The sequence below is a fragment of the Bactrocera neohumeralis genome, chromosome 4, assembly GCF_024586455.1.
Source record: "Bactrocera neohumeralis isolate Rockhampton chromosome 4, APGP_CSIRO_Bneo_wtdbg2-racon-allhic-juicebox.fasta_v2, whole genome shotgun sequence".
NCBI lineage: Eukaryota > Metazoa > Arthropoda > Insecta > Diptera > Tephritidae > Bactrocera > Bactrocera neohumeralis.
In genome coordinates this window covers 41,494,444-41,521,600 of record NC_065921.1, presented here as the reverse complement: position 1 = coordinate 41,521,600, position 27,157 = coordinate 41,494,444, and the positions used below count along the sequence as shown (strand labels likewise).

The 27,157-nt window shown below is 36.3% G+C and overlaps 1 protein-coding gene across 6 annotated transcripts in view; it reads left to right on the top strand.

Moving 5' to 3' along the window:
- The window catches only part of LOC126755064 (transient receptor potential cation channel trpm), a 316,113-nt gene that overhangs the window by 112,351 nt on the left and 176,605 nt on the right, over nucleotides 1-27,157 (top strand). For 4 of the 6 annotated variants that reach the window (XM_050467363.1, XM_050467360.1, XM_050467364.1 and 1 more), the window contains exon 2: nucleotides 1,527-2,085. The exons of 1 other annotated variant lie outside the window; for it this stretch is intronic. In XM_050467363.1, the coding sequence (XP_050323320.1) occupies nucleotides 2,038-2,085 (48 nt within the window). In that variant the 5' untranslated portion in view covers nucleotides 1,527-2,037. Of the gene's footprint in view, nucleotides 1-1,526; nucleotides 2,086-13,016; nucleotides 13,393-27,157 lie in introns of those variants that run through there. One more of the 6 variants, XM_050467361.1, reaches the window with a different exon arrangement.

Genomic DNA, 27,157 nt, shown 5'->3' with positions numbered 1-27,157 from the left:
ATATATATATTTTTATACATATCTACACATAATAATGGCATATTGCGAAGTTTTTATGCCACAAACCACACGAAGTTGGCTGTGAAGCAGGATACGACTAAAAAACATTAACTCTTAATGTTTGTCCGAGCGGTAAAAGGTATTTCATTGTATTAAAAATCCGTCATTATCTGCGTATATTTTATTAACCTTAAAAAATCAAAAAAAAAAAAAGAAATAATAACAATAACAACGTTTGTGGTGCGTAAACGATTTAACAAATTTACTAAAAAATTGTAAAAAAAAAAACACGAAAAAATTTAAATTTATAGCAATCGTGTTTCTGTGTTGAAATTGTGTTTTTTGTCACTTTAATGACTACTCAAGCGCTTAAAAGCGTGTACTTGTAAATGTTATGTAAGCGAGAAAGAGCAAATACTGAAAAACATTGTGCATTGTGTGTTGCTGAAAAACACGTGTTTTTGTAAATTAACTCGTGCAAGCAGTTGTGTTGTCCTCTACGCTTCTTTTATGCGTGAATTTTACTAACAAACGCGCCCGACGTGCGCCACTGCGTATGCGTAACATTTAATTAAGTGCAGGACAAGTGAAAACAGGTGAAGAAAATATATTTAATATTGTTTAAAGAGTGCTACAATATTTTTACAAAGGCGAAAGAGTGCGTGGCACAATTAACTGTTAATTTACTGAGCGAAAGGCGGTTGCTTCAACGCTACGCAATCAAATATCATACGAATATTGGCAGAAATGATGAATATTATTTGAAAATACAGCGTTGTGGAATAATATGCGACATTTGGAACTGAAAAACACTTTTTTGTTTTGAAAGCTGCTTCAACTTGCAGCGTAAAAAGTAATTTGGGGCATGCAACACACCGTTGAGTTAAGAAAAAATTAAAATTGATTGGAAAATTTGTTTATTTCCCATTATCAGAAGAATATTGGCAGAAAAGAGAAATATTGTTTGAAAATACAGCGTTGGACAATAATATGTGGAACAATTAATTTTTTTACTTACAAAAAATTTTTTTCGACAATTAAGACGCCGCCGAGCGTGAAAATATAATAATTTTGTGCTTGAAATAGCTATTTGTTTCAAAGACTACTTTAACTTGCAACGAAATGATTTTTTAGGACTCGTAACTTTTCAAGCAATTTCGAAATAGTATTTTTTAGAACTCGTAACCCTTCGTGGAATTTCAAAACTGTGTTAAGTAAAATTTTTTTTTCAAATTCCGTTGATAAAGTGCGACGCTGACAAAAAAAATATATGAAGCTAAATCCATTTAAAACAGGACATGTAAAGATAAGCGTGCAACATGCCTGCAACGCGCTAAAAATTACATACATACCCACACACATGCAATGAAATCTCTTTTTCCACATGCGACATCGCGTCTAGTTTTTGCACACTCACCAAATTCCACCGTAAAACTACTCAACGTGAAATTACCCATACCTTGAACTCATTTTCCATTTCGTTTTTTGCTTTCGTTACTCATTGCCGCTGCGCATTCGGCGTAAAGAACTGCCACACAGACATGCCATAAAGCACACAGACGCTGCGTCGGCTACCAACTGCAACAGAGGTACTGAACAGGAGCGCAGAACACGCGTGTGAAGGAGCGCAAAACAGAAATTAGAAGAAAAAAAATTACAAAAAAAAAGGAAGCTGCTAAGCAATCAAACGACGAAACTAAATTAACACTGCAGGTGCGACACAGCTCAAAACAACGTACAACGTCAATTCTCGCACACACAACACACATACTCAGTTGCATGCAAATCGGCTCAGTGGCATTTATAATTGTTGTTGTAGACTGATAGTCGTTTGCGACGTGTCATCATCTTCATCACCGACACCAACAGCAGCTCAATAAGCAGCGGCAGCCTGAAAATTCAACGTATACAACAACACAAGCAACAGTACTAACAACAACCGCCTTACTAGTCTCGCTTCGTGTGTGCATTAGTTTTTGGCGTGCACGACAAGTCGCTGCAAAGATTCCGCAATATTCGGTGCTTTGGCGTTGGAATATGTTGAAGCAGAAGCGACAGGCAAAACAGAAGCCAAAAGCAAAGCCGGTAAGCATTGTTCCAAATGTAGTTTGAGTAGTAGTGTAATACGACATGCAACCTGCAACAAAAATATCCTTATATATATATTTACCGTATGCCACCCTTTATTTATATATGCTACCATTTGAAATTCCCACCTCCTTTCTTCCCCACACACCACATAAACTCTCTCATATATATACACTATTACACCTTCCCCTATATACCAGCCACTATTTTTTTTATTTACACTATTCTTTGCACTTTCGCTTTGTTGGCAGTTTCGTCGCGCGTAGCCATGATTTGCCAATGCTTACAAAAAATCCAAAAACCAAACTGAATCTGTACACTTCAATATACACTAGCCACTGCTGCCTACTATACTACTTATGTATAACTACACTTTGATTGCTTTTATAAATACACACTATGTACCTACATAATTACATATATACTATAGCATATGACACTTATGTAAACTCTTTTCTACACTTTAGTATTCCATACTTGCAGAACATTATCATGAGTTACTAAGATTTGCTAAATTATACTATAATTATACTATAAACTTTATAATTATACATACATATATACTACACATATACATATTGCATTTACATTGAAAAATATCTAGTTAACCCTTTCATCTATATACGACTAACCTATTACTAACCTATTCTATATCAATCCATCCATCCATTTTTTCATTTCTTTTATCACCCGACTACTTTTAGCGGTTAACCCTTCATTTACTACTAATATTTCGTTCACGTTGTTTCATGAACTCGAGTTTATTGTATCTTTTGGAGTTTATCATAAAACTTTACTACAAAAAAGTGAAGTTGATTGTAAAAAACTACCGATTAACTCGCTTTTTGGTGTTTAACATTAAACTCTGCTACAAAAGAAATCGAACTTATTGTATCTCTCGGAGTTTATCATTAAACTTTACTACAAAAAAAACTCTACTTCAAAAAAAGTGTTATTTACCCGGGTAACACGTTTTTGGTGTTTATGGAAAAGGAACGCTATTGTGCCGCGAAATTTGGATGAAGTATCTAAAAGTTTGGCTTAAGTTTTAGGCTCTAAATTATTTGTTCATTCACGCACTTTTTCTGACAAATAACATATTCGAATTAAACTTAGAGTTTATTAAACACCACATTGAACTTTTTTTGCAATTTCGCAAAAATACAAAACCTTAAACCCTAAAACTTAAACTTCAATTCAAAAAAATCTTCCAAGCTTAAAATAACTTCAGAGTAAGCTTAGAGTTTCTGAAACACTATCGCCCTGTTTTTAAACTGAAAATCTTAACCGAGAGTTGTAACAGTTAACCATCATCCCCAAAGCAGCTAAACAAAATAAAACTTTCGTTCGTAAACTCTAAATCTTAAACTCGAGTTTTGGCTTTGCTATATTACTTCTTTCCTCACTTTACATAAATAATTTTCAAATGAAACTCAGAGTTTTTTAAACAATAAATATACTTCAAAATTGTTCTTAAACTCGAGTTTATGTCACATCGTAAGCGTACGATTACAGTATGTACATGAATCAATCATCTTAACATCTAAATGGGGATTATTATGTCGCAACACTGGTCCTTAATAAAGTAGTGATTTCTTGTGTCAGGACAATCTACCGTGACAGCATGCTTAAAAATTTTTCTTATTTTTTAAAAAGTATTTTTCATAGTGCTCTAACTTACCGCACTTAGAGTTAAATTTGGAAAATGTATTGAGAAAATGCTCCAAAATATAATTTTTCGATGGACTTCCTGGTTTTGAATGACTTTTTACAGTTTTTGTACAAAGTTTCAGATTCGAGTTTATTATTGAAAAAATAACCCTGAAAATATTTCTTATTAAGATTATTTTGGTATTACGCAAAACAAGATTTTAATCAAAACTAATATTAATCTTTGTAGGTGAGTCTCAAAAGAAGTGGAAACAGAAGAGGTTTCTGACCTCGATAGTATGTATAGGGCGATACCTTACGAGGTTTCGTACTTTTTTAAAGAAAACATACTGAAACTTCAAATTTAATGGATAATGTTTATTATCATTAAAAAGAACATTCTTTGTTATTTATTTTTTAACCATGACTCGTTCGAGCATTTCGAGTGATAACTGGCGAATGACACGCTTGAATGTTTTGCTGCAAGGCCTGAAGCGAAGCGGGATTGTCCGCATAGACTTTGGACTTTACATATCTCAAAGTCCAGTCGACTGGGCCAAAACGTGAAATAATCTGCTCACCGAAGTGACAGATTGCATACGTATTTAAAGCAGGTTTAAACTTAGCTCGAAGTTCCATTGAAAGTTGGATATTACTTTAAGGATTGTCTTACAACACGAAACCATTTGAGTATTGCATTATGCCTATAAAATATGACATACAATGATGTTCCTGCACCTCTAGGATTCTGTGGAGTTTCATGCACCAATGTATGAATTCACTGGATCTTCAGCACTTTTGAGAATCCGCTATCTTCTTACTCTAGCATACTTTCTGTTCCGGAAGTTATTAGTACAATTTATCAATCATTTTGTATCTGAGCAGCACCTTCTCTACTATCTACGCGCTAATAGCGCTTTCTGGTACAGCCCATCTGCTAATCATCCTTTTGTGAGACAGAGATTTCAAATTCAAATAATGGTAAACAAAAGTGTAGCCTACATTCTGGCGCATTAAAAAAATTGCAGTTATTTGTTTAAATTACAAAAATAAATATCTTTTATAAAATTTAAATATAGATTTAAGGCGCCTACTTTGTCTCTGCGATCATTGGTGTTTGAAATTTTGAAGATTCCAAGGTGAGCGACATAATAATTCACATTTGATAAACAGGTTATCACATCATTGGTGCTATGATTTATTCAGTTTCTACCAGTTCGATGCCGTTATCTTCACTATCATAAAAATTGCACTAAATTAAATAACATATATAATATATATAATTATAAAACACATATCTACATTTATGACTCCGCTATGATTACATCGAAAGCCAAGAGAACCTAGGACAGCCATTTTCGTTAGAAAGCATATAAGAATACAAATAATGAAAAACTCATACAAGTATTCTCTGCTAACAAAAACAGCTGATTTATGTTTGCTCTCTTTTACAACATCACTACCATAACTCTCTCTCTCTCTCATCACACTTACAAGAATATCATTACCAAAACTCTCTCTCTCTCTCATCACACTTACAAGAACAATTCACTTGCTACTGTACTAACAACCAAGCTGCTTTTATTATTTCGCTCTCTACTCTGCTGTTTGCCGTTTCTCTCTAACGTTGCTCATTGATAACGTCATATGTTGGTATTAGAGCGCGCAAAAACAGCTGTCTATTTGGCTGCTCTAATTTACAGTTACTCTCTTTAGTACTAATAAAATGATTAACCCGTAATTAAGTAGTGATTTATTATGCATTTTATCTATTGATTATAGTAATTAGCAATAAATAATTCGAATATGTCAACTCTGCTACTACTAAGTGTAGACTACTTTTAGGCGTGTTGTGAAATTAATGATGAATTGTGGTGTTGCAGTATTTGGTATGCTTTGTAAGTAGTAGATAGCGGTAAAATTTAGTAGATAACGGTAAATAGTAGTATATAATGCTATTATGCCTCTATGCTGACATTATATAACTGTACTAGTTGTCTTAAGTGCTTAGTGCTAAATTATTTTTAATTTTTATGCCAAATAAATATCCATTCGAAAGTAAAAATATGGAAAAGCGGCCCAGCAGCGCTGTAATATGTTTTAAAATAATTTTGTAAAATATTTTTTTGAATTATTAGTATTATTTTTATTGTATTTATTGATTTGCGCGGTCTCATACACATAAATATATATCACTGAAAAATCCCCTCTTAATGTTTTTGTTAAATATAACAATTATACACATATAAATATACACACATATCTGCAACTGTAGTGGTATACAAGTCTAATAAGATGCCAGAATGCCAAGCAGGCGGGCGGCAGACTCAGCTCCATGTGGAAGAAGCACGTTTACTTCAATGTGACCACACTCTATGCGACCTATGTAAGTATGAAAGCGGTGAGAACACAGACACACGTATATCTTAGTGTGTGTGTTTGTAAAAAATGATAATAACACGAGAAATAGCTAAGCTCAAAAGCAGAAAAAAAAGAAAAAAAATGTGGCATGTGGCTGTGCAACGCCTGAAAATACCGCATAGCTGCTTACCCACACACATATGGGTTTATGTAGATGTATGTATACACACTTTTCATGGAAAATATTGTTAAATTATTACTTGTTTTGTAGCTTTGTTGTATATATGTACAAATACATATATGTATGTATAAAGGTGTGTGAATATGGGAAACCCAGCTGAGCTACAATAGTTAAGAGCAAATTAGCACACATACACGCAAATGTATATAAGCCACAAATACACATGCGTATATATAATATGTATACACAGATTTTCTTTATATACATACATATGTGCATAAATCGTCAAATCTTAGTCCATTTGGCGCAGCATTTTAATGAATTTGAAGTAATTATAATTTGCATTTGTTAATAAAGCAAATATTTGTGCAGAATATGTGGAAAATGTCATATGTATACCGTTAGCTGTTTATGTAGTAATTAAAGCTATATTATTTCAATGCCAATGTAATTATTTGCAACGTTTATGTATTTAAGGAAAACGAGATTCATAAATTCCATTTTTGGAAGAGCTTTTTATGTAGCCAGTAATTGTTGTTGGGCTTTTCGCTGTAAATTTTGCTAAATATATTTGTTAAATTGTATATATATATTATATATACTTAAAGTAAAATATATTTAAAACAAGTAAGGAAGGGCTAAGTTCGGGTGTCACCGAACATTTTATACTCTTGCATGATAAAGTGATAATCGAGATTTCATTATACGTCATTTACATATTTTTTTTAATTTACTGTAAAATTAATTAGATTAGTAGTTCCTGAGATATGGTTTTTGGTCCATAAGTGGGCGACGCCACGCCCATTTTCAATTTTTAGAAAAAGCCTGGGTGCAGCTTCCTTCTGCAATTTCTTCTGTAAAATTTAGTGTTTCTGACGTTTTTTGTTAGTCGGTTAACGCACTTTTAGTGATTTTCAACATAACCTTTGTATGGGAGGTGGGCGTGGTTATTATCCGATTTCTTCCATTTTTGAACTGTATATGGAAATAGCTAAAGAAAGCGACTCTAATGAGTTTGGTTGACATAACTATAGTAGTTTCCGAGATATGTACAAAAAACTTAGTAGGAGGCGGGGCCACGCCCACCAAAAAAATTACTTTTTTTCCTTTATGCCAAATTTCACTTTAATATCTTTATTTATGGCTTAGTTATGACACTTTATAGGTTTTCGGTTTCCGCCATTTTGTGGGCGTGGCAGTGGACCGATTTTGCCCATCTTCGAACTTAACCTTCTTATGGAGCCAAGGAATACGTGTACCAAGTTTCATCATGATATCTCAATTTTTAATCAAGTTACAGCTTGCACGGACGGACGGACAGACAGACATCCGGATTTCAACTCTACTCGTCACCCTGATCACTTTGGTATATATAACCCTATATCGGACTCTTTTAGTTTTAGGACTTACAAACAACCGTTATGTGAACAAAACTATAATACTCTCCTTAGCAACTTTGTTGCGAGAGTATAAAAATATATGATTTGTTGAAAATTTAGTTTTGAAAAAGCAGTTTATATCAACGCGTTGTCTAGCTGGCCATAAGGGAAACTTCCGACCATTGTTATTGTTTCTGTATTTGACTTTGTTTTTTTAATTTGAGTGGCTTTATTCAAAAAAAAAAAAAAATCGAGAAACAAGAAAAGCGTTAACTTCGACTGCACTGAAATCGGCAAAGTTTCAAGTTTTCCCTCCCTTGATTTTGATCGATCAGTTTGTATGGCAGTTATATGCTATAGTGATTCGATTTGAAAGATTTTATCGGAGATTGCATCGTTTTCTTGAACAACAACCCATGCCAAATTTGGCGAAGATGTCTCTTCAAATGGAAAAGTTTTCCATACAAGCACGTGAGTTCGATCGAGCAGTTTCTATGACAGCTACATATGTACTTATGTATATGCTATGTGCGTCGGTTCCGGCGTGTGCAAAATTTCAGATCGATATCTCAAAAACTGAACGACATAACTAAATAGACATAGCTCGTCGCGCTGATCATTTACATACATATTTTATAGGGTGTCCGATGTTGCTTTCTGAATATTACAAACTTTATACTTTTTCCACATACTTATACTCTTACTTTTCAGCTGTTAAGGTTAGGTTAAGTCGTAGGTCAAAGGCAAAGTAGAATCACACTTAGGCACTTGTTAACGCTGCTCCTTTGCTTTTGCCAAAACTCTTAGTACGAATCACCAAACCTTTATGGCTACGAAACGCTTTGAGCCTACCACAAATATGTTAAGGCGGCTAATATTAAGCTTAGCCACTTCGCCAGTTTGGCCGAAAGCCTGACTACCGAGATATTTTAAGCTGTATCTGACAAGAACAGGACAGGTTAAGAGGAAAGTGCCTAGCTGGTTGCATCTCGTTTACTTCCATATGTTACAGCTATGGTAATTTTCGTCTGACAAGATTTGTAAGTTCATCGCATGTGTGCTTATTGGGTAGTGTTCAGGTCGAATATCCATCATGGAGATGAACCTTGCTAAAAGCAAGTCTTGCGGAATTTTTATTGGATTTTTTTTTTTATGATTGAAATTGAAATGAATTTTTGATGACTCATGCCCAGCTCTTGACCGATGCTACGGCTGCTACTATGCCGGTCTCTTTCGACCAATTCAGCGATTTTATCGCAATTTTCGACGACAGGCCTTCCGGAGCGTGGCGCATCTTGGACCACCTCTACACCAGAACGAAAACGTTGAATCCATCGTTGTGCGGTGGAAATGGAAACTGTATCGGGTCCATAAACTGCACAAATTTTATTGGCGGCTTGAGATGCATTTTTGCCTTTATCGTAGTAGTACTGTAAAATATGCCGTATTTTCTCTTTATTTTGCTCCATGTTCGCGACGCTATAACTCACGAACGACTTAAAAGAAACGACAATCAATCAAACACGTGTTAGCGCGTGAAATGAGCTTTCCAAAAAGGTGTAGCATGACCCGATGCGACGAATAAAACTAGAACTACGCGCTTTCAGCGCCAACTAGCGAAAATACCGCAAGACTTTTTTGACAACCTAATATTTTGATGAAACTAACCAAATGCATTCCCTGGGCTTCAAGGGAGGTTGTTATAGCAGATAGGCGGAATCAGACCATTGCCACGCCCACACAATCACAAACCTTCTGGGTTTCATAACACTCAGTGTAAATTGAGCAATGGGTGTGGCACCTCCCCTATTTTTTTTTTTTTTTATTAATACTCATCTTAATTTACAATCTGTCGTAAGACAATAAGTAAATGTAATTGATTAATGTGATTCGCATTGATGCATTAAGTGCAATTTGGCCTTAATATAAGGTTATTTAGTAACTTGTATTTATTAAGCTAAATTACGTAATGTGTATCAATATTATTACAATGTGTATTATTTTATACTTAGATAGTTCTTACGATATAAATGGCAGGTCTAGAGGATGTAGTCTTTTCAATCGTCGTGTGTTATCGCTGTTGTCTAATAAGTTTATAGCGTATGGGTTAGGGTGCCAATTTAATCTTGTTAGGTACCTTGAGCTGTATCTTTTTATTTCATCAATTACCATAGGCATTCTCAGATCCTTATGGAGATGAATATGTTTAATGTACCACGGAGCGTTAGCGAGAAGTCTAAGGGTTTTTGACTGGAACCTTTGAATTATGTCTATGTTGGATCTACTTGCTGTACCCCAGCCATAAGACCATACGGGTTTCAACATAGTTTTATAGAGGAGAATTTTGTTTTGTAAACTAAGTTTAGACTTAGGGCCAAGCAACCAATACATTTTTCTACTTTTAATTTTGAGCTGCGTTCTCTTGACTCTTATATGTTCACACCAAGTAAGCCGTTTATCTAAATGTAATCCGAGATATTTTACACAATTGGACTTTGGAATTAAAACATTATTAAGACTCAGTCCGGGACACTCTTCCTTCCTCAATGTGAAAGTTATGTGAGTTGATTTTCCAGCATTTACAGAGATGTTCCATTTGCGAAGCCAAGATTGTATTTCATTTAGCTGTGCTTGTGCAGTTTCAGCAGCTTCGCTAGCCGAGTAGGCAGATGAGAGTACAGCAGTGTCATCTGCATAGGTGGCAACTGTTAAATTACCATTTTCCAATATTGGCATGTCTGCGGTAAAAATTGTATATAGTATCGGTCCCAAAACACGTCCTTGCGGGACACCTGCCTTTATTTCGTGTATGTCTGAGATTTCATCTTTAATTAATTTAACATAGAAATGTCTTTGACTCAGATAAGGTCTGAGGAATAGATAGAGTGGAGTAAATAGCGTCTTTTTAATTTTATACAGTAGGCCCGAGTGCCAGACTCTGTCAAATGCCTGCTGAACATCTAAGAAAATTGCACAACAATACTTCTTCTCCTCCAAGCTATTAAGTATAGTTTTCACAACGCGATGACATTGTTCCTGTGTGCCGTGCATATGTCTGAAACCAAACTGATGACCTGGAATAATTGATTGCTTTTCCAGCTCTGGCAGTAGTCTTCGAAGAAATATTCTTTCGAGTATTTTCGAGAATATTATCTGTAGGCTTATTGGTCTATATGAAGATATGTAATTCATTTTCCGGCTTGTTTGGCTTTGGTATCATCATAATTTCAGCACATTTCCACTGTCAATGCTCAATTTGAAGCTACTATTAAAAAGCAAGACCAAAAATAATAAACAATTTCTTGGAAAAGTTTTTTTTTCAAACGCGATATTTCAAATTGGACCTCTGAGAGTCTTACGTATGTAAGAGGCTTATCCATTGGACATGGGCATTCAATGTATAATTCGACGTCCTCACGATGGCTGGTGCTACTGAGGTTAAATGGCTGAAATATATCTTTAAGATGGTTGGCAAAAGCGTGTGCTTTGCTTATGTTTGATCTGCACCAAGTATTGTTAATATCTTTAACCGGAACCTGTCTTATGGTTGGCCGTTTTAAATATTTGGTGGCTTTCCAGATGTTATATTCGTTGTTGTTGTTTGAATCAATTTTTTTGAGATATTCTCCAATCAATACTTCTTTAAGTTCAGCTAAACTAGTTTTAAGCTCCTTGGTCGCTTTATTGAGGGTTTTTTTGTCATTCGGTTTCCTGCTGTTATGCCATATCCTTCGAAGCCGCCTCCTGTTCTTAACCAATTTAGATATTTCATCAGAATATGGGTAAAATATACTGCTTTAAGAAATATGAGAACAATTTCCACAAAATTCCGTACGAAACATTATTTTTATGTCTTTACGTTGTCATGTGAAAATGAATAGAAGTTAGACTGCAACCACACCTACTACCCATGTTACATAATTTTAAATTCCAATTGATTTTTTTATTTTACAGTATATGAATCCTACACCTATGAAGAAATCGAAACAAAATAGTACCGTAAAGCTATTCCATCTCTAATCTAAAAATTTTCGGAATCGGATCATAAATTTTCGAGCTCTCTGATATCGAATGTGTGGACCTCTGTTCCTATGTTTGACTTTAAAGCACAAATATCGGTCAATATTTGAGATACATTTATCGGTGAAAGGGTGTTTTTTTTCGGTTACGCCCGCACTCAGTCCTTCATTACTTGTTATTAATGCTTTCAATTATCAGGTTCACAAGTGGAACAATTAAACTTACTCAAACTTGCAATGAAACCTACGGGTATCGATTATTTTTATATAAAAGTTCTCAAATCAATGTTTAGTTTCAGGAAGATTAAAGTACCTTGTTAATTATTGTCTCCAAAATAAAAAAATACATATGTAGGACTGTTTTCTCAATGTCTGATTAACAGCCATCAGTCAGTTAATTTCTGATTAACTTAAGCAAGACCCATTCTATCGGTAAATAACTTTTTTTTAACCAGAACTTCACTGACAGGTGGCTGCTAACCAGACATTGAGAAAACGGCCCTTAGTGAAGTTGATCAACAGCCTTTTTGGGTTCTACAGGGAAAGGTTTACTAAACCTAGTATTTTCGTTAACTTCAAAACTTATCTTCCTATGATAAAGTAACTATTCAGTCATTCATATGAGGTGATGAATTCGAACCCCTGTTAAAAACTAAACCTAAAACACTGCTGAGGTAGAGACTAACAACAACATGAGTTCAACTTGTAATCACCAACCTAAGCCATAGTTTGAAGCTTTTAAATGGAGCCCTTAGAAACTTACAATATCTGTGGCAGCTAGATCACTACTCTAAGAAAATTACATTTTCGCCGTTTTGTGGCTCACCTTCTAAAAATAGCAGCATGTGCGTGTGTTATGTTATTTTAAAAAGTACCAAAAAATACTAATAAATCAATAAAACAAGTCGCTACTCCACTCATATCACCATAACAGCTGATTAGCGAAGCCAAAACAAGGCCAATTGCAGTTTGATAAGCGATCGCGCTCCAATTTGGCTGAGAGAGCGACTTCGGATGCTAGTGCTCACCTGTGCCACGAAATTCTCTCACGATTTTCTCAGTCAATTTCACAACTGTTTGAAAATATATCTCTGATTATATGTCATTATTGGTGAATGAGACCCATCAGCGCTGTCAATGCTCACCCACAACAGCTGCTGTCTGCTAGCTAAAATGCGATTACTCAAATCAACTCTGTCACCTTTAATCGCGAAAATGTTCTCCAGTGCATTTTGCTTGTTGTTGTTTTTCGCAAATATTTCGAATGTATGTGAGTGTGTGTGTTGGTTTTCATTGGCAAATCGAATTGTATTGCGTTGAGTGAGTGAGTGAGCGTTTGTCACAGCGTTCGCTTTCAGTCTGTCAACGCAGCACTGGGAGTATTGAGCGTTTTGTGTTGTTGTGAGAAATATTTGCATGCAAAACTTTTCATCGGAATCAATATTTGTTATTATTTGTTACACGACTTTTTGCGCGTTCAAGTAATTCGTTAAATCCGCTACTTTTCGTTTGTTTTTGTGTCCGTCCACTTTTCACGTGCCCCGCCGCGCGGCACCGCTTTTTAGCATGATTACGCTTACTTTCGCAGCCAACATCCAATTAACGGCACAATAAAAGAAATTCCGCTCAAATAAAAAATAATCCGCAAGTGGCCGGCCGCCGCTTTTTGGCCAACAGACGCTGCAGAATGTTCTTTCACACCAATTGGGTATTTGTAAGTAATTAAAAGCGTTTAACTAGCGCTAAAAACATAAGTACTTGGTATTTATACTGTGTGTGTATGAAAATAATTTCGAAACAAACACTAATTCGCAGTTTAATGAGTGCTCGTACATTTCGTACTTGTGTGTTTGTATGTTCATTAGGGTGGTCTGAAAAAAAATTAATATTTTTAAAGTATGGTCCCTTAATCGCCACTATTGCAATCTGAGAGTAGCAGTATCTGCCATACATTTAGTGGTCAATTGAAGGCGTTTAAGAGATTAGGCTAGATTACAGCACTCCATCAATCAATAATGAATTGATTTTCAAACATTCAGACATCTGACAGGCATTGACATTTTGATAAAAAAAATTGCGGCTATACGGGCCAATCTTTGGAATCACCATATTTAAGAAAACCTCTACCACTAATAGGGATTCTAGGAACATGTGACATCTGGAAGCAAATAAAAACGAGATCTTAATATTAACTAAGACTAAAATTTTAGGTGTGACTTTTGACAGTCTGTGTTTCTTGACTCCTCAAAAGACCGCAATTATTGCCAAAGTACAGAGCCGCAACAAAATCCTCAAGTCGCTAGCAGGCAGCGCATGAGGAAAGAACAAAAAAACGTTGTTGGCAACTAACAAGGCAATCAGCCGGTCGCTCTTTAACTCCGCCGCACCAATGTTGTCGCCTGGATGTAGTGAGACGCAGACGAGGAAGCTGTAGACCTGTCAGAACACTGCACCCTTAACTACGACAGGAAGCCTCTTGATGTCTCCTATCGAACACCAGCATAGTGAGACCCGTATGCTCCCAGCTTAGAAGCATAATTAACACCTTTCCAAGCAGGAACTGCTTGCGTGCTTTGGCAGAAATCATTCCTGCACTCACCTGCTTGGAGCGGAACCGCCTCCTAGAGTATCAAGCACTGCCTGCCTTTCACAATGGAGTCATCAACACCTTCACCGACTCACTCTCAGTGAATAGCTTTCTTGGAGTCAAACCACCTTCCATTGCAGGCGAAGAACTCGAGTTGTCGCGAGAAATGAGAGTGCCCTTGGGTAGCTTCGTTCTGGATACTGTAGCAGGTAAACTCCTACTTATCCAGAATAGACCCCCACACATCCTATATATGTCTTGTGCGCAATGAATCTCCGCATGACACTGGCCACCTCTTTGCATGCCCCACTAACACTACTCATCTGACACCCCTCTCGACCTCGTCAGACCTCGTCGAAACAGCACTTTTCTTCTACCTGAAAAAAAAAATCAAATAAAAATCTTAACCTCTTAAGCGGTGTCAAGCAGAGTTAAAATTAGGACCACCCTAATTATGCTTGACCCTCCTATTTCCGATATCTAGTTCTGTGGTGTCATTTAAATTTTAATTTTTTCAACACTTAAGTGCCACCCTAATATAGTTATGCCTTCGCACAGCGAATTGCTGGCGGTGGTGTCGAGATAAAACGATAATGCCAACAAGCAAAGATAAATACGAAATTTATGACACGCAAACTAGGGAACTCTGAGTGTATATTGAAAAGTAAATATATTATAGATGTGTATATATGTATGTATGTTTTCTAATAGGAGTTTTGGGTTTCTATGTGTGTATGGTCAGTTCGCACTCGCATTTTAGTTTTCGTGTTTGCCCTAAGCAACCGCTCGATCTCTTTTTGTCTGACTCAGAGCATTAATAATGCATAAATACATATTTTTTTACATACATACAAACACATGCACACTTACATCCACGTGCAGCACTTGGCTTGTGCTTGCGCGCTTGTCCGTTAGCACTTACGTGACTTTGTGGCAACTATGCTCTCACGAACTTGCCGCTGCTACCAACAACTGTTGCTGAAAGTTTTGCTGTTTTTCGACTTGTACTTTTATTGCCGACATTGTTGTTGTAACGTCCACAGTTTTTGTTGTTTGTTTTGATTTTTGCTATTGCTTTTCATAGAGTTTGCAAATATATCGATTGTGGTTTTTGTTGTTTTATTTTTCTTAAATTTTTTGTTGATAGTTTTCCCATGAGAACGTGTTAATTGCAATTGGTCATGCCACCTGCTATTACAATAATTATATTTGTGCGAAATTAGCAAGCTGAAAATTTAATTAGTGACTTTAAATTCTTTTTTTTTTTATTAAAATATTCAGAAAGATGTTTCGAATAAAAACCACTGTATATTTGATGGCAACCCTGGTGCCATTTTTTTTATTAATTTTTTTGTTAATACCATTAAAACTCGATTTCAACTCTAGCGAAAATAACAAAGTTTAATATTTTCATACTGAAAAATAGAGGTGGGAACCCTATGAAATTTATCGCGGTATAATATATATTTAAATATATTTATGTATGTCGTTTGGTGTCGAATGGTTCCTAGTAATAAGTTTTTGAAATAATGTTAATTCGATTCAAAGTACAGTAGTCTGACGGAGTACCAATATTACTCCTTTAAGAATTTATGTTAACATTTTCAAGTGATGTGGTAACCCTATAAATATTATAAAACATCAACTCTGTAAAGTTATTGCTATTTTAAGCTTTTGTTAATTTTCTGTAATTTGTTGCTCTAATTGTCTGACCCATATATTGAACTTTTCGAAATAATGGTAACTCTGTTTTGGGGAACAGAATTTGAAGGGGCTTAAAATTATGGCCAAAAAGTCGGTCAACTTTAACTAGATACGCTTTCCATTTTTTTGGTTTGATATAATTAATTTTCATATTTTCAAGATATGTGGTAACCCTACAAATATTAGAAAACATCAACTCTGTAAAGTTATTGCTTTTTTTGCCTCTTTTCAATCTTCTTTAATTTGTTATTCTAATTATTTGAGTCATATATTAAATTTTTTTAAATCGTGGCAACTCTGTTTTGGGGCACAAAATTTAAGCGGGCTTAAAATTATGGCCAAAAAATTCGTACACTTTAACTAGATGTGCTTTTTTTATTTTTAGTTGTTTTCATAATTTAAATTTACGTGGCAACTCTATATGTATGTATATTATATATAAAATTTATATAATTTCTCGCAGTTTTCCTTAATATTGCATTATTGTTATTAGAAAAGACAAGTTTATATTTATTTTACTCATTGCCAGATAGTTGGCAACACGGTGCTGATATAATAAGCGCCGAAACAAAATTTTACCCGCGGGGCTTAAAATTTATATGATTTATGAAGTCACATGTAATGGAATAATTTCTATTAGAGTGGTCTTTATTAGAAAAGTTAGCTGTTGGCAACTCTTCGTATCTTCGGACTTTCGGTTGGCGTTGTTATCGGTTTAATTAGCTAGCATAATAATTAATAATAATGATTGGTCATAATACGCAAAATACAAGTATAAGGTTTATTAATACATATATGTAAATAAATAAGAAAAAACGATTAGTACCACTTTTTGAAAACATCATAAAGAACACAATTTTGCTAAAATAAAAATTTCATAATTCGTAATTGGTGCAAATAATTCCTCTAATTCGTTTATGCCCTATTTGCACTCCACTTAGTATACTTATTCTAAAGTATTTGTTTTGCTCGCAGTTTCTTATCTCAATGATTCGCCATACCTTGTTGCGCTCAGCCTCAAATTGCACTCGCTTCAAACATGTTTCTCTATTGAGTTTCGCTCTTTGTCTCTATCAATGTAATATCGTCAGTGCAATTGCATTTACAATAGTTACGTATACGCCTAGGCAAATACATTCAAATATTTTGTATGAATGCCAGCAATTGTGTGAGTAGAATTATTTATGCTCTCTGTTTATGATATTTTCATTTATTTGCTGCTCTGACACTCTCTCGCCGAGAATTCATTCATAACAACAACTGTTGATAATTGAATATAGACAATGAAAAATATTTTACAATTGTAAAAGTGAGTAAACAGGCAAATGATAAAGATAATGTAAAAGAGTAAGTTTGAGAATCCAACTCTTTTGATTTATATTGGTTTGAATGTTTAAACTTTATAGCTATCTATGCTTTAGCAAAATACAAGGTCTCTCGCAGAAGAAACAGAACTTTTTAAATATAACTGTTTCTGGTGGCGCCACCTATTGGTGGGTATATGAAATAAAAAGTTTGATCTCTTGTTGACATTTCGTAAAAAAAATTTTAAGACAATTGGATAACTACAATCGATGTTATCGATCAAAAAGTGACAGCAGCTTTTGGTCATCGGTCGTAAAATGCATTTTGAACAAAGAGCAAATATTAAATTTTGTTTTAAACTTGGGAAAACGTTTACTGAAACATTTCAAATGATGAAAAAAGTTTATGGTGATCAGTGCCTATCCCGTAGTAATGTGCATGAGTGGTTTAAGCGATTCCAAGAAGGTCGTGAGGACCTCTGTGACGATCAGAAGTCGGTCGTCTTCAGAAGTCAAAAATAAAGACAATGCTGATTTGTTTTTACGATTCCGAGGGTATTGTACACCGAGAGTTCGTCCCACCTGGCCAAACGATTAATGCTGTGTTTTACCTTGGTGTTATGAAGCGTCTTTTGTCACGCATTCGTCGTGCTCGACCACAATACCGTGAGGCAGGGTCCTGGCGCCTGTTGCACGATAATGCGCCGTGTCATCGGTCGACGCTTGTCACTGATTTTTTGACAAAAAATTCCATATTAACCATTAATCACTCACCCTACTCACCTGATCTGGCACCCTGTGATTTTTACCTATTTGGAAAACTTCATTTGCCCATGAAAGGACACTGGTTTCAGGACATTTCAGCTATCCAAAAGGCGACGACCGATATTCTCAAGAGCATTCCGAAAAATGACTTTAAACACTCATTTGAAATGCTAATTGACCGGGCTAAACGTTGTATCGAAGCACAATGAAACTACTTTGAATAAAAAATATAATTTTTGAAAAATATTAATTTTTTGTTGTTTTTTAACAGTCCTGTTTTTTTTGCGACAGACCTTGTGTTTCTTTTAAGCTGTGAAGAAATTCTTATGTAAAATGTAAGAAGAATGCAGAAAAAATATTTACAAAGTTAAACTTCTTTAAGCTTGGGGTTTAGGAATAGCAAATACTTACTTCAGTGTTGTTTAAAATTGCCAAAATTTATTTAGAAAAAAAAATTTTATAATATGCAAAATATAGATAAAGAGCTAAAGCCTGTCCTCTTTGTCCTAGATAAAGATCCTAAGATTCAGCTGTTACTTATTCGTGTTTTATGCTCATCGCATTCAGTTATAGCTTGAAATTTCATGTTTATATGGAGAACTCTATTCGTCTCAGAACTGCTTTTACTTACTGTGTGTGATAGTTAAAAAATTCATTCAAGTTGCAAGCGTTTATCTGAAAGTTGAGGTAAATAAAGTTTACTACTTTCACAATCGGGTGCTCTCAGGCATTACTGGCTCTGCCGCTCCATTTGTTTTGATTTTGTTTCAATGAATCCTCTTTAACAGCTTGAGATTCGTCTTTGTACTTATTGCACAGCAAAGTAGCTAATGTTTATACGCGGTCAAATATTAGATTCATATGTATGCATTTCATAAAGTATTTTCAAATAGCAGTTTGTAGGGTCATATTTACTCTCGAGATCTCCTCAACCAGTCTGACGCCATAAGCACTTTCCTTTTGTTTACAGTAAAAATCTCTAGGAAAAACGTAACGTTTTCTTCAGAGATTGATCTAGACGCGAACCTCTTACCGCTCACAACTTGAAAATAACTACAGTAAGTGTTACATAAAATCGTACACATCACAGATATTGATAAAATGCTGCATAGAACTGTATTCAAACATTCAAAAATTAAATAATTTGTAGAAGTAGTAGTTTTTTTAACATTTGAACTTGTTATTTAACCATAAAAATTAAATAAATTCAGCAGTTAACGTAGCGAAAGAAATATTTCATGCTCGCAACTCAAAAATTTGCGTGCCACTTAAAATCGTACAGCACATTTTATTGGAACATATTGGAAAGCAGTAATAAAAAAACTTTCTTTAATATTTTGTTGGGCTGCCTTTGGCATTTCTCAAAGTATTAATCCTTTTTGACATCGAGTTGACTAACTTTTTACATGTCTCGACGCTAATTTTGCTCCAGGTCGTGTTTGTTAGAGATCTTATGCTTTTGAATTTTGTTTGCCATCTGACGGACTATAAATATGTTGAACTTTGATTCGTCCTTTAAAACAGCATCATTCGTGAACTCTTTCGGCTTAGATTGGTACTCAAGAGCAAATTGTGAACGTTTGCGTTTATTGATAAATGGCTTGTTGCGAGCAGTTCTTCCATGAAAATCGCTTTTACGAAGCACTCTTCTTACTTCAAATACATTTTAAGCTCGTTGTTGATTTTTGTGGCAGATTTTCTTGGGTTTTCCTTCGCTTGACGTATCCATTTCTCGTCATTTGGATACAGCTTCTTATTCGACCGGATTTTGACTTTATTAAGTATTCTACTGTTTTTATTATAACTTTCTATTATTATGTAGTGCCGCGAGGTCTGTTCATTATTTCTGCAATTTTTGCATAATTGTTTCCTCTTTTATGATGGTGTAGTGAACGTTCTTCCGGAGATGTTTGCTTCATTTTGGAAAATTTTAATGCTGAAAACTTTGAAAGCTTTAAAATATCACTGTAAATAACATAAGAGGCAAATCCGTTCACATGCAATTCTAAAAATCGTGGGTTTCCCGGGAATCTGTTTCAAATAATCAGATGTACGATTTTAAGTCGCATTCACTTTATATTTGGGATGAAGCTTTTGTCCAGTGCTTCGCTGAGCCTATGATCTTACAAAAGTATAACAATTTATAATTTTTCTTAGAGGATTTTTGAAAATTAAACTTTTTATTGGCTTCTTACATTTGTTGCGCAAGAGGACTTAATTATTAACATGAAAGTGTGGAGAGAGTATTGCTCTTCACTGAATTTTCAAACTCAAAAGTGACTATTGTCAAATATAAAAAACACAACAACAACAGCAAAGAGATCCCTTCATTCAGCCATGCAATCACCCTCTGCTAGTCTTTTATAAATATAATTAAATGAATGACAAATTAAAAGAAAGAAACCAACAAGAAACGCTGCTATGTTTTGTCTACGCCACAGTAGACATAACGGCGCGGCTTGCGCTCTCATTTCATTGGCTTTCATTTCGCGTTAATTGCGCTTTGTCATTCTTCCCTCGCTTTTCCTGGTATTTGTGCATTTGTTTGTGTGAGTGTAGCGTTGAACACTGCGAAAGCTATGGAAAGTGGGGAAAAGAAACAAAAAACAAAAACGAATTTAACGCAACATCGTCGCAACTGCTGGATGAGAGTGGGAGAGCACGTCGCGAAATAGCACTCTTCATAGATGAAATCTCCTTTATCTTAATTTTTATTTTTTCGCTTCGTCAGCCAAATTTTCCGCCACATTCGACGCGCTGTCTTCTAATCAGATTTTGCATTCTTTTGTTAAGCGTTGAATTAACTCCGTTACAATTGCCATAAATTACGCATTTAATGTTGCTTTGAAACTTTGGCGTATTCTGCGAGGGCGAACTTGGGGCCCCCGCCAAATGTCCTTCGTCCTTTGAGTTGCTAATCAGCGGCGTAGAAGCATTCCTTGTAGATATGCGCCGTAATGTATGAGCATCCAAATATGTATATGTGTGTGCGCGCATAAATTAATACGCGTTAATAGGCTGTGTGGCACGGCTGTGTTGCAAATTGCTCAACCGTGTTAATAGCAGCGTGGCGTTCGGTGGCGGCGCATGTTCAAGAGCCGACTGCGTTTGAAAATTAAGCGAAAGCAGATAAGCGCAGCAACAAAGCTAACTACCGAAACACACGCGCGCACACACACACACTCTCAAAGTCAGACACATTAAAAAGTCTTCCAACTTTGCTGAATTGCAAAAGTTTTGCGCGGAAAAAGGCCTTGCAATGCGACAGTCAAACAGCCGAAGTTTATGTCTGCGCCTTTGTTGTTGTTACTCGTGTTGTCAGTACATGAAAGTAAATGGATGCAACTTGCTATGCTACTTTCCAGCTGCGGTTGGGCCGCCTTGAGCGTTTAACGCGCCACATTGCCACTTGTTTGCAGGCAGCTTGTTGCAACCGCTGTTGCATCTTCGCTCCTTCTTCTTTTTACCTCAGCTATCTAGGCGGATCTATACTTATGCTTGTGCTTACAAATTGTGTGCATAACTTTGAAAGTTGTATGCCGTGAGTTTGAGCGGCTTCTGCATGCGAAAATTGAGTCGGAGTTGTTCAAATGGCCCAGCAGGAAAAGTAGTGAATATTTTCTCAGGTTTGTCTGGGTATAACATATAGGCAAAATTCAAAATGTTATATAATATTTTGAGAAACTGAGTTTTAGATAGTTTTTGCGTAGATCCTCCTTTTTTAGTTTTATTACATGATTGTCGAAGGCATTCTGCGTTTGCAAAACTGTTATGAAGATCTTTGTGAATATTCTCATTTCGAATGTACGATGATGAACCCGTTATCACTCTAATGATTTTTGATTGCATCGTCTGTATTATGTCAATCTGGGTTTTGTTGTTGTAGGGCAATAACTTGTTATTCTGAAGTAATATCGAGGAATGGTGTCGAGTTGACTGTCCTTGGCCGGATAAAAATCCAGTTCCGTTTCGGTCACTTAGAGCCGACTATCGCGAGAACGGTTGCCTAAGTCTTACCCCACAGTTGAGTATCACAGATCCAAATCGGCTCTTTTACTGCATTTTAATGCAAAATTTGTTCCCAAGGTTAAGTTGAAAGAAATGTGTTAACAAAAAGTGGTTGTCAATACGTGCGATATTTGATTATATCACACAAATGAACTACGCGATATTCGTCTTAAGGTTCCTTAACAAATGTTAAGTCAGAGAACTCTCTGACTACTATTTTCAGGATTTATTCCGAGATGTCTCATTTATTATATAATATTTGAAACTCGAAAATTCGATTCTGCGTCAAAATAGCACTAGTTTTCTTGAACAGAAAGCGTTATATCATAGTCGGACTCAGACTTTTTCAACAAACTGCGAAATTGTCTTAATATAAGTTTTCGGTTTGACCATTTGGTGTTTAAAAGTCAGGACTCAGAAATAGGTATTCTGTCAGCAGTTTCGAATTTACGGTCCAAAAACATACATATTTTATAGAGAAGACACCTGCATATTGGTATTTTAGAACAAGAGTAAAGGGCTTCCTTTTCTAAACGAAACTCCCAATGTGATAGCGTTCATAGAATGGAGTCCTCTCTGCAAGCTTCTATATTTGGATGTTCGTAAAAACAGTTTTAACCGTAGTTTGGTTCAAAAAATATAGCCAGTTTTTCGGGGACTTGAGTGAAGTTATGCCTTTGATTAGCGGCCTGGTCAAACACTTTTGAATTACTAACAGTTGACTTAGTTAGACTAATACACTGTCGTCCCTATCTCCATTCTAGCTGTCAACGGGAAACGTTCTCAACTCTGTAAGATCGGATAGTAATACACAGCCTATGACCAAGAACTAAAGAGAGCTTGGCTCAAAACTCGTCATGCGCATAATGAACCTCCGGTGAAGAGGTGAAAAGATGCCGCCTTTAAATAAGCGTCCAGAACCTCCATCTGGGTTGCAAGTCAGAGAGGATATAATAGGCTTATACGTCCATCAGAGGCCGTGATCATAAAGCCAGCTGTAGGTATAAGCTACGCCTAGGTCCTTGAGGATATCGGTAGCAAGGTAAATCTTGAAGAAGCAGATGTTAAGTTCAAAATGGATACGCAAAATAAGAGCCGAGGCCCTAATATTGGAGCTGGAGACAGACTATAAAAGCCAGCTTCTGCGAGGCACTCAAGGTCATCCTTTATGAATCTGCACCTATGGCCGACTTTAAATCAAAGGTTACGATAGAAATTCCGGACCACGACTCGAAGAAGTAGCAGGGACTCTAAAAGAAATGCTACAGGACCCCATCGAAAACTCGACGATGAACATAACAACGCCATACCTAAGAGTTTTTGACACTGATAACTGGGATTACTACTGCCCATGTAGGGTCTCCGAAGCGAAGAGCCACCTCGAAATCTAATTTGGCCTAACCTATGCCAATGTGATGATACCAGATTGGTTTGTTTTTTCTTCCTGATTTCATCATTACTTACATACATTTCCTCTTTGGAGCATAACGGTAAACATTTATCCAGATTCGCTTCAATCCGTTGGCAACTATCTGCGGTAGTGATTTATTTCATTGATTTACTCGTATGTCGTTGAAAACTCTAATTTGCAGTTTTTATTTTTATTTTAACTTTTGTTGTTGTACTTGCGCTTTTAATATAAAATTTTTGTTGCTCCAGAAGCCATAAATATTATTCGTGTGCAAATTACTAGCGAAGTTTCGCTCAACTGTGTGTTAGCGCGTGTGTGTTGTTGTTGTTGTTATACTTGTACCTATGTGCATGTGTATGTGTGAGTGAGTTGTTGTCATAGCGTTGAATGCTGCATTCAGTTTCCTGGCAACTATGCACTCTGTTGGCGTTTGTGCTGCAGGTTGCGGCTGTGTGCGTGTGAGTGACTTTAGGTGAGTATGTTAGTGCGTGCGTGTGAGTGTTTGTGAGTGTGGCCTATAGCACATTGTTTACAGCGGCTGGTAGCTAAGCCAATAACCGCGTTTGCTGTTTTTGTTGGTTGGCTGCGCGTGTGTATGTGTGCTTGAGTGCTAGTGCATATGTGTGTATGTGTGGATTTGTTGTTGCCTCTGCGGCTGCTGTTCGTGGTGTTTACATACTTTCCATTGCTGCAACAATATTTGGTTGCAGCTGCCGCGTTGGCAGTTATGCCGGCTGCACGCTTATAAATACACACATACATATATACACTTTCATTTAGGTGTGTGTGTGTGCAATAATTTATTTGTAAATTATGCAATGACCTATATTTTCGCAGGCGCTTTACCAGCGCTGTATTGATTTTAAATTACGCCAGTGTTGTTGCTGTTTCGGCATCCTCAACTCGTTGTTGGTTGGACACAAAAATCTGTCTCTCTAAGAGTGTGTGTGTGTGTATTTGGTGGTGAAAATCCAGTGTTAATAAATTTTGTTTATTTAATTAATTAGATTTGCTCGAAAATTTTACTATTTTTGTTGTTTTATTATTATTTTTGTTGTGTGTTTCCTAAGCCTGAAAACATCATTGGGTGTTATTGTATTTGTGTTTATTTAGGATAGTATATAATTGGCATATGGGTTTTTCATTAAATTATGTGGTTACTGCGTGCAGCTAACAAAATCACCGTTAATTGATTTGTTATGTAATTAGTTGGTGGATTCATTGTGGGCAACTGTATGCCGCTGCCACTGCGGCAGATGATGCATGCGATTACAGCTGATAGTTTCTGGAAATAATTAAATCGTAATTTTTGTTGATTTACAATTGAATTTATTTTATTTATGTGTGGTTGAAGGTGCGAAAACTGTTTTTTTATAGCTTTTGGTAAACATTTTTCTTACTTGTTTGTGTCGAAAAAAATTTTAATTGAAGAAAAATGTGAATAACATGCAAGTTAGGAGAGGCTAAGTTCGGGTGTAACATAAAATTTTATCGTTATTCTGATGGTGATATCATGATCGGCAAATTCTTTCAAATATAATATGAAGCTGTTACATTCAGAAACTGTTCTAACTTCCAAAAGTCCGGCATTGCACCCAATAATCAACCCAAATTTTGGTCTTCCCAACGGAGTGGAGGTCTTCCTCTGCTTCTACCTTCGGGGACTGCGTCGAACACTGTCAGAGCCGGAGTGTTTTTATCCATTCGGACAGCATGACACAGTCTGCGCAGCCCTCTGTCTCTAAATTCGCTGAACTACTTATGTCAATGACGTCGTATATCTCATACAGCTCATTGTTCCATCGACTGCAGCATTCGCCGTTGCCTATGCGCAAAAGATCATACATTTTCCGCTGAACCTTTTTTCGAAAAGTCGTAATGTCGACTCATCAGATGTTGTCATTGTCCATGCGTCTGCACCATATGGCAGGACGGGGAGATGGGTGACTTGTAGAGTGTGGTCTTTGTTCGTCGAGAGAGGGCTTTACTTCTCAATTGCCCACAGTCCGAAGTAGCACCTATTGGCAGAGTTATTCCGCGTTGGATTTTGAGGCTGAGGCCGTTGTTGGTGTTAATGGTGGTTCCAAGTTAGACGAAATTATTAACGACTTCGAAGTTATGACTGTCAACAGTGCCGTGGGAGGAAAGTCGCGAGTGCGACGAAAGGAAATATTTCGTCTTGCCTTCGTTCACTACCAGACTCATTTGCTTCGCTTCTTTATCAAGTCTGGAGAAAGCAGAACTAACGGCACCGGTGTTAAGGTCAATGATGTCAACATCATCAGCATACGCCAGCTTCTGCACAGTCTTATAGATGATTATACCTGCACGATTAAGTTCTGCAGCTCCAATTATTTTCTCCAGGAGTAGATTGAAGAAGTCACAGGAAAGAGAGTCGCCTTGCCTGAAACTTCGTTTGCTATCGAATGGCTTGGAGAGGTCCTCCCTGATCCTGATGTAGCTTTTGGTATTTCTCAACGTCAGTTTACACAACGGTATTAGTTTTTCGGGGATATCAAATTGAGACATAGCGGCATAAAAGCAGCACCTTTTCACGCTGTCAAAAGCAGCTTTGAAATCGACGAAGAGGTGGTGCGTTTCGATCGCCTTTTCACGTATCTTTTCCTAGATTTGGCGCATACTGAATATCTGGTCAGTTGCTGATTTTCCACACTGATAAGGCCCAATCACATAATATGCGCGATATGGCCTTATATGCGCTCACTCTTAAATGCCAATCGTCGGGCATGCTTTCGTCTGGCGTTATTCTACAAAGAAGCTCCTTATCAGTTCTTCGCCGCCGAGAAAAATATTCTTTGAGAAAAGTAGGTCCGTTAAAGCTAAATCAACGTTTAAGATTTTCCTTATATTTTCATTCTACAGAACTCTAGTTTTAAGCACAAAGCTGAGTTAACGGTTCGGGTTACATTTATTCTAAGTCTGTAGTCACGACGGTTAGAGTCTGCCACCAAACAGGATTTTTAGGATTTGGATTTGATTCTTGTTTCCACTACCAAAATTGGCTAAATATTTTTTCCAAGAATATGGCGGATGTTCGGAGTGGACCTTAAACGTGTAGTTCTTCAATTCTCTTATTTCGGGGAAATACTTGTTAGGTTTGCTCAAAACTCACGACAGTCAATAGTTCGACCAAAAAGCCAAAAGCATATTTTCGTTAATTGCTTTGTGGCCTGGTCCTTCTGTACTAAAAGCCAACATTCAAATCGTTCGAAACTTCCCTTTTCCCCCACTTTCTGTTTATTTCTTGCTTTTTTCAGCAGCACTGCCTGCTCATAATCTTAAAAGAAACCCAAAAGACACTGAAACCTTAATCTCACTTTTCAACTGAGTGAATCCTTCCTCAGCAGCAAGCACAGCTTATAGTTACGCGTTTCTATATAAAAGTCGTAAATTATAACACCAACAGAAAAGGTGACAACCTTCAACAATTAACTTAACTTACGCGAGTATCCTCTCTGAACAACTACAATTAATTAGTCAACAAATTGTTGCCTGTAACAATGTCAGACACTTGACAATGAAAGTAAGCAGCAAAATACTATTTGTCTAACGTCAGCACTAATTAATTTGCGCTAGACTAAAAACCTGCTGCTCCACTTAGCCCTACATAAATATATATTTACAATAGATGTAGTATATGCTTATAACCGGATTACTTGTTTATCGCCCTCTCAATTTT